The sequence below is a fragment of the Tamandua tetradactyla genome, chromosome 1, assembly GCF_023851605.1.
Source record: "Tamandua tetradactyla isolate mTamTet1 chromosome 1, mTamTet1.pri, whole genome shotgun sequence".
NCBI classification, from domain to species: Eukaryota; Metazoa; Chordata; class Mammalia; order Pilosa; family Myrmecophagidae; genus Tamandua; species Tamandua tetradactyla.
In genome coordinates, this window is record NC_135327.1 from 206,805,496 (window position 1) to 206,821,217 (window position 15,722).

General features: G+C 35.8%; 1 protein-coding gene and 1 non-coding gene across 6 annotated transcripts in view; both read right to left on the reverse strand.

The window, feature by feature from the left end:
• Positions 1–15,722, reverse strand: part of DIP2C (disco interacting protein 2 homolog C) — a 500,644-nt gene that overhangs the window by 104,592 nt on the left and 380,330 nt on the right. For all 5 annotated transcript variants that reach the window (XM_077151686.1, XM_077151685.1, XM_077151684.1 and 2 more), the window contains 2 exons: positions 4,191–4,330; positions 984–1,120 (listed from right to left, as the gene is read on the reverse strand). In XM_077151686.1, coding sequence (XP_077007801.1) covers positions 984–1,120; positions 4,191–4,330 — 277 coding nt within the window. The remainder of the gene's footprint in view (positions 1–983; positions 1,121–4,190; positions 4,331–15,722) is intronic.
• LOC143653710 (small nucleolar RNA SNORA2/SNORA34 family) lies at positions 3,980–4,115 on the reverse strand. The gene has a single exon (XR_013161491.1). It is a non-coding gene; the product is annotated as a small nucleolar RNA SNORA2/SNORA34 family (small nucleolar RNA).

Genomic DNA, 15,722 nt, shown 5'->3' on the forward strand with positions numbered 1-15,722 from the left:
CACCACACATATCTGACTGATCACATCCAAAGTTACTAACCATTGTAAAATTTTATTCTCAATTTGTATTTTCTCACAGTAACTTAATAAAACATCATGCTGCTACTACCATAGGGCATCACTTGGTAAAATGAGAATTCTGAGAAAAATACTGTTACAGTACCAAATTCCCCAGCCCTATGCATTTAAATGCCATTAACGTCTTTGCTTACTATCCCACCATGCATGTGCATGCACACACACACACTTGCCTATGCTGTTTAGATAATTACCTAATGTGTATGTTTATTCAATTTATTCACAGGTCTCGTGCCTGGCTAAGTGTCACCTGGCTTAGGCTGAAAGTCCTTAAACATGTGGGCCAGTTACCTCTCCAACAGCCAGGCTGTTCATTCACACATGCATATATGTGCTCCTTCATCACCAGCCAGGCACCTAATACCTAGGATTGGGTATCAACTGGGCATCCATTCTAGGAACTCTGAGTACATACATGCTTTTATGGTCTTAAGGGTTACAAACTACTTTTGTATGCACAGCACTTAACAGAGTCATTGATGAAAAAGTATTTCTATGAAATAGGTAAACATGAGAACAATAAGAAATTTAAAAATTCCTTTCTTTTTTTTTCGCATGGGCAGGCTCCGGGAAATGAACCCGGGTCTCCAGCACAGCAGGCTAGATCTCTGCTACTGAGCCACCGTTAGTCGCCCTAAAAATTCCATTTTTAAGAAATGCACTTATTCTTTCTTGACACTGGTTACAAGGTCAGAGAAATACAGATAAACCAAATTTATTAAAACCTGTAAGACTTAGTAGGAGAAAGTGCAGATGTTAGAAGAAGGTTCAATTAATAGGAATATGACTTAGTTTAAAAATTATAATCTTATATATCAAGGCTTTTACTATGCAATTGGAAACGGTTGTCTGATGATGAAACCATGCACAGAACTCAAGTCAGAGGACTCCTTCCATGAGCCTACCTCAAAGGTGTTCTTGGTCATGCCTGAGAGGCCATAATATGATGTACCCGTAGCAATTGCACACACACAGAGCTCCCCGATTTCATCTGTTCTACACAGCTGAGGAATTCCATCTGGCTTCACTGAACACATGATGGCTAAAAGTAAAACAAGAAAGCACAAATAATATTAGATGGATGGATGGGTAAACAAATGAACACAGGCAGACAGTTTAATATATGAATATGAATAAGAATATAAATGAATTGAAAGGGTATGTAGAACAAATCTACAAGTATAATAGTGAGCTAGGCGTTCGTTTTCCTGAAAGGAGTCATGATTTTTCCTGTTGCTAGAAAAATCAAAATTTCATAGTTGTGACATCAGTAAATAATTTCAACTGCTTTAATTTCAATACATAACTTGTATTTTAGGAGAATAATATTTTCTGCAATTTAGATATAAGGATGATACACACACTGAAAGGCAGGATCATTTACCATACACATACCGTAACATAACATCAGCAAAACACCTGCAACTTCTACGAAGCAATATGAACTTGAGAAATTAAGAACAAAATGCTAGCTTTAAAGTCTTTCAAAGCTTTTCTAATTGAAAGCAGTATTCAAGCCTCATGTCCTATGAAAAGAAAATCTTTGATCTTAAATTCCCTGCTAAGGGAATCCTCTTCAGAGAATATTAGCTGAGTGGTTCAGCAACTGAATATTTTCAATACAGAATTTAATGATGTTCTTATGAGTTTGTAGCACAAACACTTTAGTGCTTTTCACAACATATGCAACCTACATCCTACCACACAAAAAAACATCTGGTCGGGGAACCAAGAGTCTGGTGTTTCAGCAGAGGTGATGATATCAGCCCAAAGTACTCGCTTAATGATAGCTGAACTGTTTAGAAAATAAAGTGCAAAATGTGTAGATAACCCTTGGGTTGAAGTCAGACGAAAAGCACCATGTTTAAGAAAAACTCAAATTCAAATTACACTGAGATATTCCTCACCTATTAGAATACTAAAAATCAAAATGTCTAAGAATACTTGGGGGCAGGGGAGTGGAAAAAGAGGTAGCCATCCAGTGCTAGAAGATGAGCATCTCTCCTTACAATCTCCACGAAAGACAATTTAGTATCCAAATTACACAGGCATAGTCGCTTTGAAACAAAAATCCTATTTCTAGGATTTTTTTCTTTACAAAGTCTATTTCTAGGATTTTTCCTTTAGATAATCCTATTCAAAATGAAGTACAGATAAGCTTTTCGCCACAGCATTGTTTAATAGTAAAAGAGCAGAAATAAACCAAATGAGGATTTTTAAATAAATCATTATGTATTTAAACAACATTACACCACACAGCCTTAAAAAGAAAAAGTAAACTATTATATACTGTTAACAAATGAGCTTCAAAATGTAAGGCATGAAGATTTCTTTGGTACTCTATCATTACTCGGAAGAAAAAAAAAACAGTAAAAAGAAACACACATGCACATATACATGTGTGGGTGTGGGTAAATTTATTTATATATCCCAAAGTATTTCTGAAAGGAAACACTGAACGCTTTTGGTTGTTTCTACCGGTTGGAAAGGAGATTTTTTCACTGTAAAACCTTGTGAATTTTGAAACATATGGATCTATTATTTGAAAAATAATTTTTTTAAAAAGAAAGAAATGAAGCCAGGAGGTCTGGCTAAAGCTAGGACACACAGAGTGTGCCCAAGACAGGCAAAATTTGGAGGAATTAGAATGTAGAAACAAAGTTGTTGTGACAGTGAAGGAGGAACAGAAACATTCTTTACTGTAATTTAGAATTAGAGGGCTATAGAGGATTAAGAATGCCAAATTCTGCTTTTGTGTTCAAGGAAAAGCTGTCCAGGCTGCCAGCATGAGGATGACAGAACTGGTCAATGACGCTTTCCCCAAGGAAGACAGATCCCAGGGCCAGAGTGACGCCAAAACGGCACAGATGCCCTTCCCCATGAGGAAGTTCTTTTATAATATTTTGGGTTCTATTTTTATTGAGGCATTGTGACCTCAAGCTACTGATGCTTAAGGAACACTTTAGAAGACTGACAAAACCTATCTCCTGGAAATTAAGCATTCAATCTGAGAGAGCATTAGAAGACAGAGTAGAGAAAGAGAAATATGGTGATACATTTTAAGAAAGAATTTAATGATTGATCAATTAATCCTCAGAGCCAAAAGGATGTGGATTCTAACTTGAAATACTTTCTTCTTTTAAAGCGTTTATCTTTATTTTTTAATTACTTTGCACAAGCATTTACATATTAGGGATAGTAATCCTTTATCAGACATTTGGTGCAACATTAATAAATTGGCCAATATTTAATTCACAGAATACAAAAATTCACTTCTCCTGTCAAAAGAAGAGGAAATTCTCCTTCTCAACTTCTTACTAAAGAAAATGCATCCTACTTTCCAAACACTTGATATCTCCTTCTAGGGAATAAAATTCAGAAAATTTTGTGCCAGTCACATAATGAAGATCTTCACATTTAATTAACTAATGCTTGTCCAGTGAAATTTGCCGTTTCAACCAATGTTCATAATAAAGGCACACTTTTACAATCCAATAAGGAACTCAACAATTTTTGTAGTCCACTAATACCATATACATAGTCCCATAACAGAATCAAAAGACGTTATGATAATTTCAAAGGTAAATTAACTGAAAGGAGGGGAAAAAATTCCATTTTGGAAACAGGAGTTTTCTCACTATTAAATTAAGTTGACAATACACAAGTCAGAGCTCTGACCATACAATAAGAGACAATAAGAGACAATACTCAAAGGAAGGCCACAGTTCAGAACTGTCCTACGGGTGGAACATCCTTCACAGTGGTTTTTGTTAATAACAAAGTTTAACTGCATTAATAATTCTAATGAACAAGTTAAATCAAAGGCCCCTCTATATTTTGGGTTCCCAGTTTTAAAAAAGACTACAAATAAATACTAGCTCACATCAACTACCAGTGACTCAGATATGTCTTTCTAATGAATTGTCCAAACATTTCCAAAGTTCTGAAATGGCCAACAGACTACAGAAAGACATTTCTTTAGACTCCTGCTTGACACCAACAATTCCATCACATTGCTGACCTTGATTCAGGGCCAAATGATTTTACAAGTCTTAAGAGTAAAAAAACCCATTTTGTCTTCTTCCCAAGTGCTTCTTGCAGCCCATACTTACCTCCAGGCATCACCAGACCAACATCCTGCACAGTGAGGACAGAGAGCTTTTCTTCTGAGTCGACTCGGATGACACCGTAGGTCAGCCCGTGCATGGAGAGAACTCCCCGGCCGGGAGGCTGGTTGCTGTCATCTGTTGGCCTATAACAACAATTTTTATCTAAATATATATACATATTATCTATAGCCAAAATAGCATGAGTATGTGCGTGTGTGTGAGAAAGGGAGAGAGAGAGAACAGGTAGTCATTTTTAAGGTCCTGAAGCATCTCATGAAAACAGAAATTGTTGCCACACATTCGCGTGTTGTTCTTAGCAAATGAGATACTTAGCACTTTAAGGAGTACTTGTCTCTGTTTATGAAATGTTAGCGACAAGTCTACTGATTCTATTTCTGATTTCCCAGAGCAGAGTATTTTAAAAACACCACTGGTACCTTAAAGTCAGTAGACATTCCTCTAACATCCTACCCATCTCTTTTCGGTACATCCAACACAGATTGATTCATTCATTAATTCATTCTCTCTCTCTTCCCCATTCTCTCTGAAAGGTCTGATTTTTTTTTCAGATTTGCAAATGGCTAAAAAGGGAGAGTAATGTCCCAAGAGCACAGATGATACCAATGAACAGAAATGATAGAAATTCTAATTGCCCAGTCTCAAGTTCAGATGCATACTGGCTAAGCTTACGCTGTTTTTTATGTATGAATCTAAAATAAGATTTAGGCTATGCCATTCTGGCTGCCAAATTTTAAGAAAATTTATTTAGATGACAGTGATACTAAAAAATGCTTTATGGGTCAAGAAATATGGGGTTCTAGATAAAGTACAGCTTTCAAAATATGGCTGCATTAATAATCTGTTTTCTCTACTGCCCACTGGGGCACTCTAGTCTGGCTCTCTCTGGACTGGTCTCCTCTGTCTGTCTCTTTCCCTCTCCCTCCACTTCAGCAGTCTGGCCTGTGCTCTTGCTCAAATACCCCAGCTCACTCCCACTTTGAGGCTTCTGTACTTGTTCCTGCCTCTCCCTGAAACGTTCACCCCTGCAGACCTCCATGTGTTTTGCTTCCTCACTGCCTCCAGGGCTGGCTCAAATATGCAACTTCTCAGATCACCCCCATTGAAAGACAGCAACCCCTTCCAACACTCCTTTCTATTCTATCCTACTTAATTTTTCTTCATAGCAGGTATCGTCCCACATATATAGACACGATGCCTCTTCCATCAGAATCTAAACTTCTTAAAGGTAGATGATTTTAATTTTGTTCGCTGCAGTACACTTAGCCCCTGGAATAGTGTCTAACAATAAATATATGTTGACTGAATTAGAATAAATATATGAATTAAAGATATTTCAAAGGTGATAGACTTTGCCCTTGGAAATGCTGACATAGTTTTAGAATCTAAACATTGAACTATAAAATTGCTTTGGGCAGGCCACGGTGGCTCAGCAGGCAAAGTTCTTGCCAGCCATGCTGGACCGGGTTTGATTCTCAGTGTCTGCCCATGTTAAAAAAAAAAATAGTATGAAGATTTATAATGAGCCTAAAACCATAAATGGGGAAACAAAAAGTTAAAATCTACAAAAAGAGGCCTTATTTGAATCAAGTAGCTAGTGTATTCAAACCACAAAAGAGTCTATGGAAATAGAAGTAAATACTCAGTCTGTAAGAATAAAAAAGGGGAACTAAGTAGATATTAAAAAAGAAAAAAAAAATCTACCCATTCAATAAAGCCCACACAAAACTACCTGCAAATGATAAGCTAAAAACTTAAGAATGAAGGCAAGACACTCCTATAAGTAAACAAACAAACAAAATAAAAAATAAAAAACCAAGACACCAGAATGCATACTACCCTTCTGGCTTTTCTTATTCCAAAACACCCCAACAATCAAAACTTTGAAATAATAAATAGGGGCCTGAAATAGTCTTCTCTGCCTGCTGCCAACACCTCTTTCCCTTGTGTGCTCCTCTATTAAGACACAACGTGAAGCCAGAAATTACATAAGGTTTACTATCTTCATAAATTAAAGGTATATTTTTATTTTATTGTAAATAGCCACATAAAATGCAAAACACTGGACTGGCCGTGACACATCCTGACCAGAAAATATAGGGCGATTCAAGAACACTGAGAATGGATGACCCGATATACCATGAAGGAGGAACAAGAGGGGACAATGTTCTTCAGAGATTAAACAAGGGATAATTTGTTGTCCTCTGGCCCTACAGCCCTGAGCATTTCCTGGTTCTTTTCATAAATTTATAAAACAAATAATAAGAGCATGCTGGTTTAAAAGGACTATGTGCCCTAGAAAAGCCCGGTTTCGATCCTGATCCACCTCTGGAGGCAGCCATTTCTCTTAATTCCTATTCAGCACCGTAGGTTGCAAACTTGGTGAGATAATCTCCGCCGAGATGTGACGTGCTCAATTGTGGGTATTAGCCTTTGATTAGAGGGAGATGTGACTCCACCCATTCTAGGTGGGTCGTGATTTTAGTTTACTGGAATCCTTTCAAACAGGAAACATTGTAGAAAAAGCTTCAGAGCCACAAGAACCACCAGAGCCCATGCAGCCAGAGACCTTTGGAGATGAAGAAGGAAAACACCCCCAGGGGGCTTCATAACACAAGAAACCTGGAGAGAAAGCTAGCAGATGCCCGGATGTTCGCAATGTACCTTTCCAGTTGAGAGAGAAACCCTGAATGTCATCGGCCTTCTTGGACCAAGATATATTCCCCTGGATGTCTTAGATTGGATATTTCTATAGCCTTGCTTTAATTTGGACATTTTCACAGCCTGAGAACTCTAAGCTAGCAACTTAATAAATTCCACTTTTTAAAAGCTGTTCCATTTCTGGTATACTGCATTTCAGCAGCTTGCAAACTAGAACAAGTAACACATGAATATAGGTCTTTATATGAACAACTCAAACACTGCTTAAGAATAAAGACAAAAGTGAAATTTCCTATTTATCCTTTAGCCTCTCTCCAATCCTACTACTTCCTGCCCCAGAAGTAATCAATATTAACACTTCTATAAGTAAAGTTCTAGACTCTTTATAAGCATCTACATGAAAAAATATGTACATATACACATACATTTATTTTCAAAGAAAAGTAGAATCAAAATACACTTATTATTCTGGAACTTGCTTTGCTCAAATATATCTTATAGATCTTTGTATCTGAGAATGTGTGTGGCATATAGTAAGGGTATAGTACATCACATATATACTATGTATATACACAAGTGAATTCATCTTTGTTACATGTATTTAGTAATGCATATATGATCACTGAAATATTTCATTTAGTTTTTATGCAGTTGGAAATGTTTCTAAAAATACACATCTAGAAAGAAAATGGAAAAATAAAATAGTATATACATTTGAAATGTTAATATATATGGCCAAATGCCTTTCAAAAAGATTATATCATTGTGTAGTCCAACTACCAGGATATGGGAGTATATATATATTTTCATTTAATAAACACACATATAGTAATAGTTATATTCAGTATGCTGTTCTAAGATCTTACGTATATTAACTAATTTATTCTTTATAGCAACACTGTGAGATAGTTACAATTATCAAACTCATTTTAAAAACAAAGAAGACAAGGCCAACAGAGATTATGTGATGCTGAAGATCAAACCTATGGAGCACAACCAGGAATCAAACTCAAACTGGTTCCAGAATTGGTGCTTTTAACCACAGTGCTAAACTGCCTCTCAGTAGTAACTGCTTCCTCATACTCTTGCCATCACTGATCATCAAACTTTAAGATTATTTCCAATTTGATAAGTAAAACACCATTCCTCAATGTTCCAATTTGCATTCCCTTCATTACTAAGTTAGATTAATCTTTATCTCCATCATCAGTTTTCTAGGAAATCAAAGTCCAGAGAAAAATTATCCCATTAGGCAGCATTATGGGTATATAAAAATATTTATTTTAATAACCAATAATAGTAAATTAAATAATGGCCAATGAAGCTATAGACCCATTCATCAACCTCTAGATTAAATTTTTTTCTTTTTTTAATGTATAGTATAACATCTCTACAAAGCAAAGAAATAAAAAAGCAATAGTTCTCAAAGCACTTTTCACCAAGTAGTTACAGGACAGATCCCAGAGTTTGTCATGGGCCACCATATGATCCTTTCAGATTTTTCCTTCCAGCTGTTCCAGAATATAGGAGGCTAGAGGGCTTAAATACTTAATTTTATCATCACAATTGACTTTTTTTTCCTTCTTTTTTTGTGGAAAATAATACTTATATATACAAAGCTATAAATTTCAAAGCACAGCACCACAGTTATTTATAACACACATTTCAGAGTTTGACATGGGTTACAATTCTACAATTTTAGGTTTTTACTTCTAGCTGCTCTAAAATACTGGAGACTAAAAGAGATATCAATTTAATAATTCAGCTTTATATTCATTTATTCAATCCTATCTTCTCTGTATAACTCTACCATCACCTTTGATCTTTCCATCCCTCTCTTTAGGGGTATTTGGGCTATGGCAATTCTAAATTTTTGATATTGGATAGGGTAGGGAGATGGAACTACCTGATGTTCTGGAGAGGCAGGGTTAGGTTTCAGGACTTATCTGGACCAGGGACCCATCTGGAGGTTGTAGGTTTCTGGAAAGTTACTCTAGTGCAACCCTTATGGAATCTTACATATTGCCCTAGATGTTCTTTAGGATTGGCTAGAATGGTCCTGGTTGGGGTTGGCAGGTTATGATAGGTAGCAAGGTCTAGACTCAATTTTAGGATGAAAATAGCATATTCATGACTATGTAGCTTCATGTCTCACATATAACATGACCTACAGGAGTGGATTATCTCAGCAATTTTCAGGAATGCTATGGAGGTGGCATGCGTATTTTCTATACTTAGAGATATTACGGTCAGTGTTGTAATGATATGTGAAAGGGATATAGATCAAAATTAAAAGATAGATAAAGGAAGAAAGGTGTACAGTCAAGCTTGGCAATTTGACTTTATATGGAATGTACACCCTAGAGCAAATGGCTTTGAAGAAAGTGTAAATCCACTATTTACTTGTTATGCCATTTCTTGTCTCTGTAAAACATGAGACAAGGCTTTAGCAAAACATGCTTGTGTATGTTCTTATACTTGAAGAAATAGCTACTATAAATTTCAATTAATACAGCTACAGTTTGGTACTACTGACAGCAAACAGCCTGGCCAGGCTCAAATATGCATTAATAGAAAATAAACAGATAACAAATAGTTAGGACTATGTTCATTTCCAGAATTTAATAAACTGCAACTAGATTTGTAAAACTTTAATTCTACCTTGTCATTCACTGAATCTTTTCACAGAGGTATAAAAAAAAAAAAGGGTTCTGAATTCTTTTCATACCATTTAGGAATACTCAGCTTAAGAACAAGGTTCGTTTTAAGAGTCAACAAAGAAGTTAAATTGGGGGTAACTTTCCTCCAATGATAAAAATAATACAGTATTTATGTAATAAATTATATAATATATATAATTTTTATAATAATACTAACATTAATAACAGCTAATATTCAATTCTTACCATACGTGGTAGCTAGGTTCAGGTGTCAACTTGGCTAGGTGAAGGTGCCTAGTTCTATTGCTGTGGACATGAACCCCAATGGCATGTGAACCTCATCTGTTCCTGATTACATCTGCAGTTGGCTAGAAGGCATGTCTGCTGCAATGAATGATGTTTCATTTAATTAGCTGGTGCTTAAATGAGAGAGTTCAACATAACACAGCCAAAAGCACCTCAGCATACCTCATCTCAGCACTAGCAGCTCAGCCCAGGCCTCCGGAGATACAGAAAGGAATCACCCCAGGGAAAGTTGCTGGAACCCAGAGGCCTGGAGAGAAGGCCAGCAGAGATTGCCCTGTGCCTTCCCATGTAAGAAAGAACCTCAATTGAAAGTTAGCTGCCTTTCCTCTGAAGAATTATATGTTAACTAAATAAATCCCCTTTATTGACAGCCAATCCATCTCTGGTGTGTTGCATTCAGGCAGCTAGCAAACTAGAACACCATATAACAGACATATTTTTAAAAATTCCTTATTGTAAAATATAACACACATACAAAACAAAGAAAGAAGAAAGCAGCAGTAATTTGCAGAGCATACTTCAACAAGCAGTTATAGAACAGTTCCCAGAGTATGTCATGGGCTATCATTCCATTTTTCCTTTAGCTGCTCCAAACACTGGAGCTAGAAGGAATGTTAATATGGTGATTCAGGAATCATACTGATGTCTTTTTTTTTTAGAGTAATGTAAACTCAGCCCTGCTAAAGATTCTGAGTGTCTACACAATGCACAAACACAAACAGAAAGTATCTCCATTGTTTTCAGGAGAAACTAAGCAAATAATTCAAAATTCCCTTTTTTAATGTTTAGTGTCATGGACTTTCAAAAAAATGCAAGATATCCACAATTAAGTCTAAGTTAAACTAATTATTTTTAATAGGAAAAAATACAAGGTAAAAATAGTATGCCCTAATATACTGTTATGAATTTAATTTAATGTAATTTTATTCTTTTTCCTTGATAAAAGTACTGCATGCCCATTAAAAAAATTTCAACCCATTTTAAGGAGCTTTACAATATAGAAAGCAAAAGTTTCCCCAATCTTACATCCTCACCTATTCAGATAACCACAATGAACAGTTTAGTGCATATGCTTCAGATATTTTTCTTGATGAACATACTGTTTGCATATACTATACATAATTTTTTAAATAAAAACAGGACCATACCATATATACTGTTAGCAAGTAATGTTTTTCATTTGCTTTGGATACTTTTCCATGCCTAATGACAAGCTACTAGCTAGAACCAAAAGGTTCAGCCTGCATGTAACTCAAAGACTGGGACTAATTCCTCATGTCTTCTTTACCTACTTCTAATGTCTCTGCCAAAACAAATTCAGTGGACAATTCAATAGAACCCAAAGCAAAACAGGATTTACTGTTAAATACAAGTGGTTATGACAATTCAATTTAAACAACATAATACAAACTATTGCTTTGCTCGTCAATGCTATTTAAGCTGTGTTTTTTTGTTTGTTTGCTTAGATAAGTTAATTATTTGCAAAATAGTCCATGGTTAGAGAATTTCTGAAATTTTATCTAAATCTTTAGATGAAAATTATAAACAAAATATTTTTATTATCTTCTTAGGTTTTAAAAAATGAGACTATGGATCTCCAATTCTGACCTTTTTTGGGCAATCAAAAATATTCTTGAAAATCTCACTTCAATTCAAAAGTTTAAATGAACTTTTTAACCGGTTGTTATTGCCCTGGCTGAAACCATTAATTGCAGTAACAGATGGGCATTATACAGTTATTTCCCCACTTTGGGGGCTTTTCTCTTTGTTTTCTACTGGTATCCCAAATTCTAGGTTAGATATTATAAATTATTTTCCAGAATTGCAGTTTTAATTACTGTTCTGTGTAATTATTACTCATTCACTGCTAAAGAATTAAAGTACTGAAATAATACCACCTTGTAGTTAAGAAAGCTAAAAAAGATTCCTAAATTAATTCAATCATTTTAAGCACAAAGTAGAGCTCTAAAAATAATCAATTTTATTATCTATATTCTAAAGGTGGAAACATAATCAGAGAGGAGTCAAGTATGTGGGCCAGAGAATAATTTCTGATTTTCATTTGTCCCTTTCATTTTTCAATTCTACTGACAAGTTGAGGCATCATGAATCCGTATCTCTCTGCGATTTTTCTATTCTTCAACTAATCTTGAGAGAAAAAGGAAACAAAAAATACAACAGAATGGTAGCAGCTTTAAAACGAAAAAGAAAGCAGATTAAATATTCAGGTAAAGAACTGCATAGGAAGCCCTCTAGATCATTGAAGACTTAACCAAACAATAGCGTGGATTCTTCTCACCACTTGGACATATATGAAGACAGACCTTTGCATTCTCCCACTCCCGTTCTTAAAAACAAAATGAAAAAAAAAAAAAACCAAACACCCTCCAATGTGTATCGATCATTTTAGGCTAACCTCAATTTCTTTTCAAAGAACTACTTTTCTCCTGTGAGGGTAATACGAATGGGAGGGTAAGTCCTGCTGATGACTTGCCTCTACAAAAGCCAAAGCAGCCTCTTACAGGACAGCTAGGAAGTGGGCATGCCCTGGCAGAGGAAGCCTGGGCACCATCTGTTCCTCTTTTGGATCACTGCCACGATCCCGCCAATGGACTCTCAAAGCATCTTGGATCCTGCTCAATTTTCAAGCAGAATACATCAGATTTCCATTGCTTCTGTGAGCCCCAAAGCCTTCCAACACATTCTCTTTTGTGGAAGGTGAGACATTTTATGATGCTTACACGAGAGTGGCATGAAAGTCCCAGGCACCAGCCAACCAGGCCCATGCGTCAATCCAATATGGAAGGATGAGGCATTTAGTTGTACCTGCCTCAGTGTGGCTAGCACCCACTGACTTCAAACTGATATGCTAAGCAGCTTTTCCATAACTAAATTGGTTACTAATTTACATACTTTTTTTTTAATAGAAAAGATCCCCAAATTGATATATGTTCCAGAAAGGCCAAAAGTCCTAAAAATAGTAATAGAAATGCACTGGCAATTTTATCTTCAGTGATTGCCATAGATAATAATTGAGTATCAGTTTTAATTAAGTGGACTAAGAGGCAAGCAGGCAATCATTTGTACTGAGCTATTTACTGGAAGTTCAAGCTCTGCTCCATTACCAAGAGGGAACAAGCTGTTCCTGGAAAATTATTAAAACATTGGAAACAAAAGCTTAGCTAATAATGTAAAGAAAAATGTCAGTCTTCAAACCCTTCAATGAGAAGTAATTACTCTTCTACATGCCTATTTGCAATGACAACGTAGCAATCACTTGATTTTTTTCTTAAAAAATTCTATAATAAATATAACTGTGAGAATTATAATGCCTTCTGCAGTAGACTTTATAATGATGTGTAAGAAAATGTCCATTTTGTCCTCATACCGAAATCCATAAACTATTAATAATGATTAGCCTTTCTAGACCCCTGTTAAAATGGCTTTACTAGACTAAATAAAAGCTATTTTTATTTAATAATCTAGCCTTTGACCTCTTATACTTGGAAGATTCACTTCAAGTCTGTATATTTTTCAGGGAAGAAAATAAGCTCTTAAATTAAAAAATATGTAAGAGTTTTAATGCACTAGCTTGTTTTTCAAAAAAAAAAAAACGCTTCAAAATTAATAATTTAAGAATTTGCCCCAACCCTTTTGTGAAATACAATAACTCATGTGAAATACCAGTAACAAATAGAATTTTTCCTTCTATTTGTATATTACAGGAAAACACCCAAGAGTAGGAACAAGTTGATTAAAATGTAGCTGAATGCTGCTTTCATCAAATTTGTTTGAAAATGACTTTCATATATATGACGCAAGGACAATGAAAAAAACAGATTCTAAATGAAAGACTAGCATTCCTTTTCCTCCTAAAAATATTCACTGAAATAAGGAGTGTCGTGTCTCTTATCACCTAAATTTACCTGCACGCAATTAGAGTTTAAGTGCAATAGCTAATTATAAAGATTATTCTTTCATATAATCACCAGAATTAAGTACTTTAAATATGTGTCATATACATAATAATTACATAAAAAGATAACTGTCTTGATAGGACTGGGGAGTATGATCAAGGCATAGGGAAAGTAACAACATAGGGAAGACTCAGCGAGTGCTATTTTTAATCTTTGATTAAGCTATTAGATCTAATTATATTTAGAATACTAAAACCGTACCTTTTTGATCCCTTCAAACTGCATTTTCCTCCATTCCTGTGCCTGATTTATTCATGAAACTGAGTGGCTATCCCTATCAGAAAACTGGCAACATCTGAGAAGATACTCATAGCTAACACAGCAAAAACAGCACTGGAGAAAGACAGTCAATTCATTCAAGAGAACATACACATGTACCGCTTCCAGTAACAACTCTTCTTCCTCGGCGCTCTTTACATGGACTAGTGGGCTGTAAAGTAACTTTTAATGTGAATATCCCATCTGTATAAAGTGAGGTGAAATGATGGACAATGTGGCCTACTATATTTATATCTATGTTATAGTCAAATTCTCAACCTCTAAAGCAGTACACGTAACAATTTAAAAACCGTACACTGCTTTTGGGAAGCCCCACTGAAAGCACGTTTCCTTCACATACACTACAGTGCAGAGTTTGCTTCCAAAGGGATGGAATTAGCTTGTTTTAGAGTCTCTGAACTTTTTTTACCATAAAGAGAGAGCATCATTATGAACACAGTCTTAGGCTTCTGCCCAAGGTTTTAAATGCTTTGCTTTGCTCGAGAGTCACAGTCTTTCTCTGGACCAACCTTCACACCAGCTATCAACAGGACGACAATGGCACAGTCTTTCTGCTGGTGTTTTTTTTCTTAGTAGACCAGTTTATGATGTCATATCTTACACTATTAGTAACACCTAGATCTTCAAGTGAAATTCTAACAAACAAAACCATACATGACCCTATGTATGTAAAATGCAAACTGTATACTGGCCTACACATGCACATTTTCATATCATGTACACAAATGCAGAGAAAGGGTCTGCCTTATTAACATTTACTTCTGGCAAATTCTGTAGAGTTATCTAAATGTGAGGGGAAAAGAATTTTATTAGTTACCTTATATACTTCTGAATTTTTCTTTCATTCATTTACTCAAAAAAAAAAAATTTATCAGGGCACTACCTATATAGTAGGCACTATTCTAGCCAGTTGACAGGCAAAGATGCCTGCCCAGGATATTTAAATACTGGTGGAGGTGACAGATATTAAATAGTAAATATAATAAACCAGTAAACCATATGACACATGAGAAGTTGATAAATGCTATGCATAAAAAGAAAATTAGAGCAGGGTAATGAGTTATCCAAGTTTGGGGAGGAATATGTTGCAATTTTAAATGAAGTAGGCAGGGTAGGCACTACTGCAAGATGCGGTTTGAGCAAAACCAAAGGAAGCGGGAGTTAGACATGCTGCCATACGGACAAAGAGCATTCCAGACAGAGGGAAGAATAGTACAAAGGCTTTAAGGTGGGAACCTGCCTGGCACATGGAGGAAATAAAGTGATAACTGTGGCTGGAGCTGAGTGTACAAGGAGAAGGGAGCAGCAGAGCGGTCAGAGGGTGAACGGGGCCGATTGTGGAGGGCTGTGGAAGTCCGTGCACACACACTGGCTTTTACCCTGAGGGAAAGGGGCTAAAGGGCTGTGGTCAGACGAGTGACTTGATCCAATTTGCAAGAACTAAGTCAACTAAGTCTAACAATCTGCCTTTCCTGTTCGACAAGGTGGTTATGAAAATCAAAAAGAGATTTATTTAAAAGCACTGTTTGAAGTACTGGACAAACCCAAGATAATTAATAACACAACAAACATTTGGCAAATACTTGCAATTACAACCTGAATACTATCCATAAGATCAAATACAAATTCTTTTC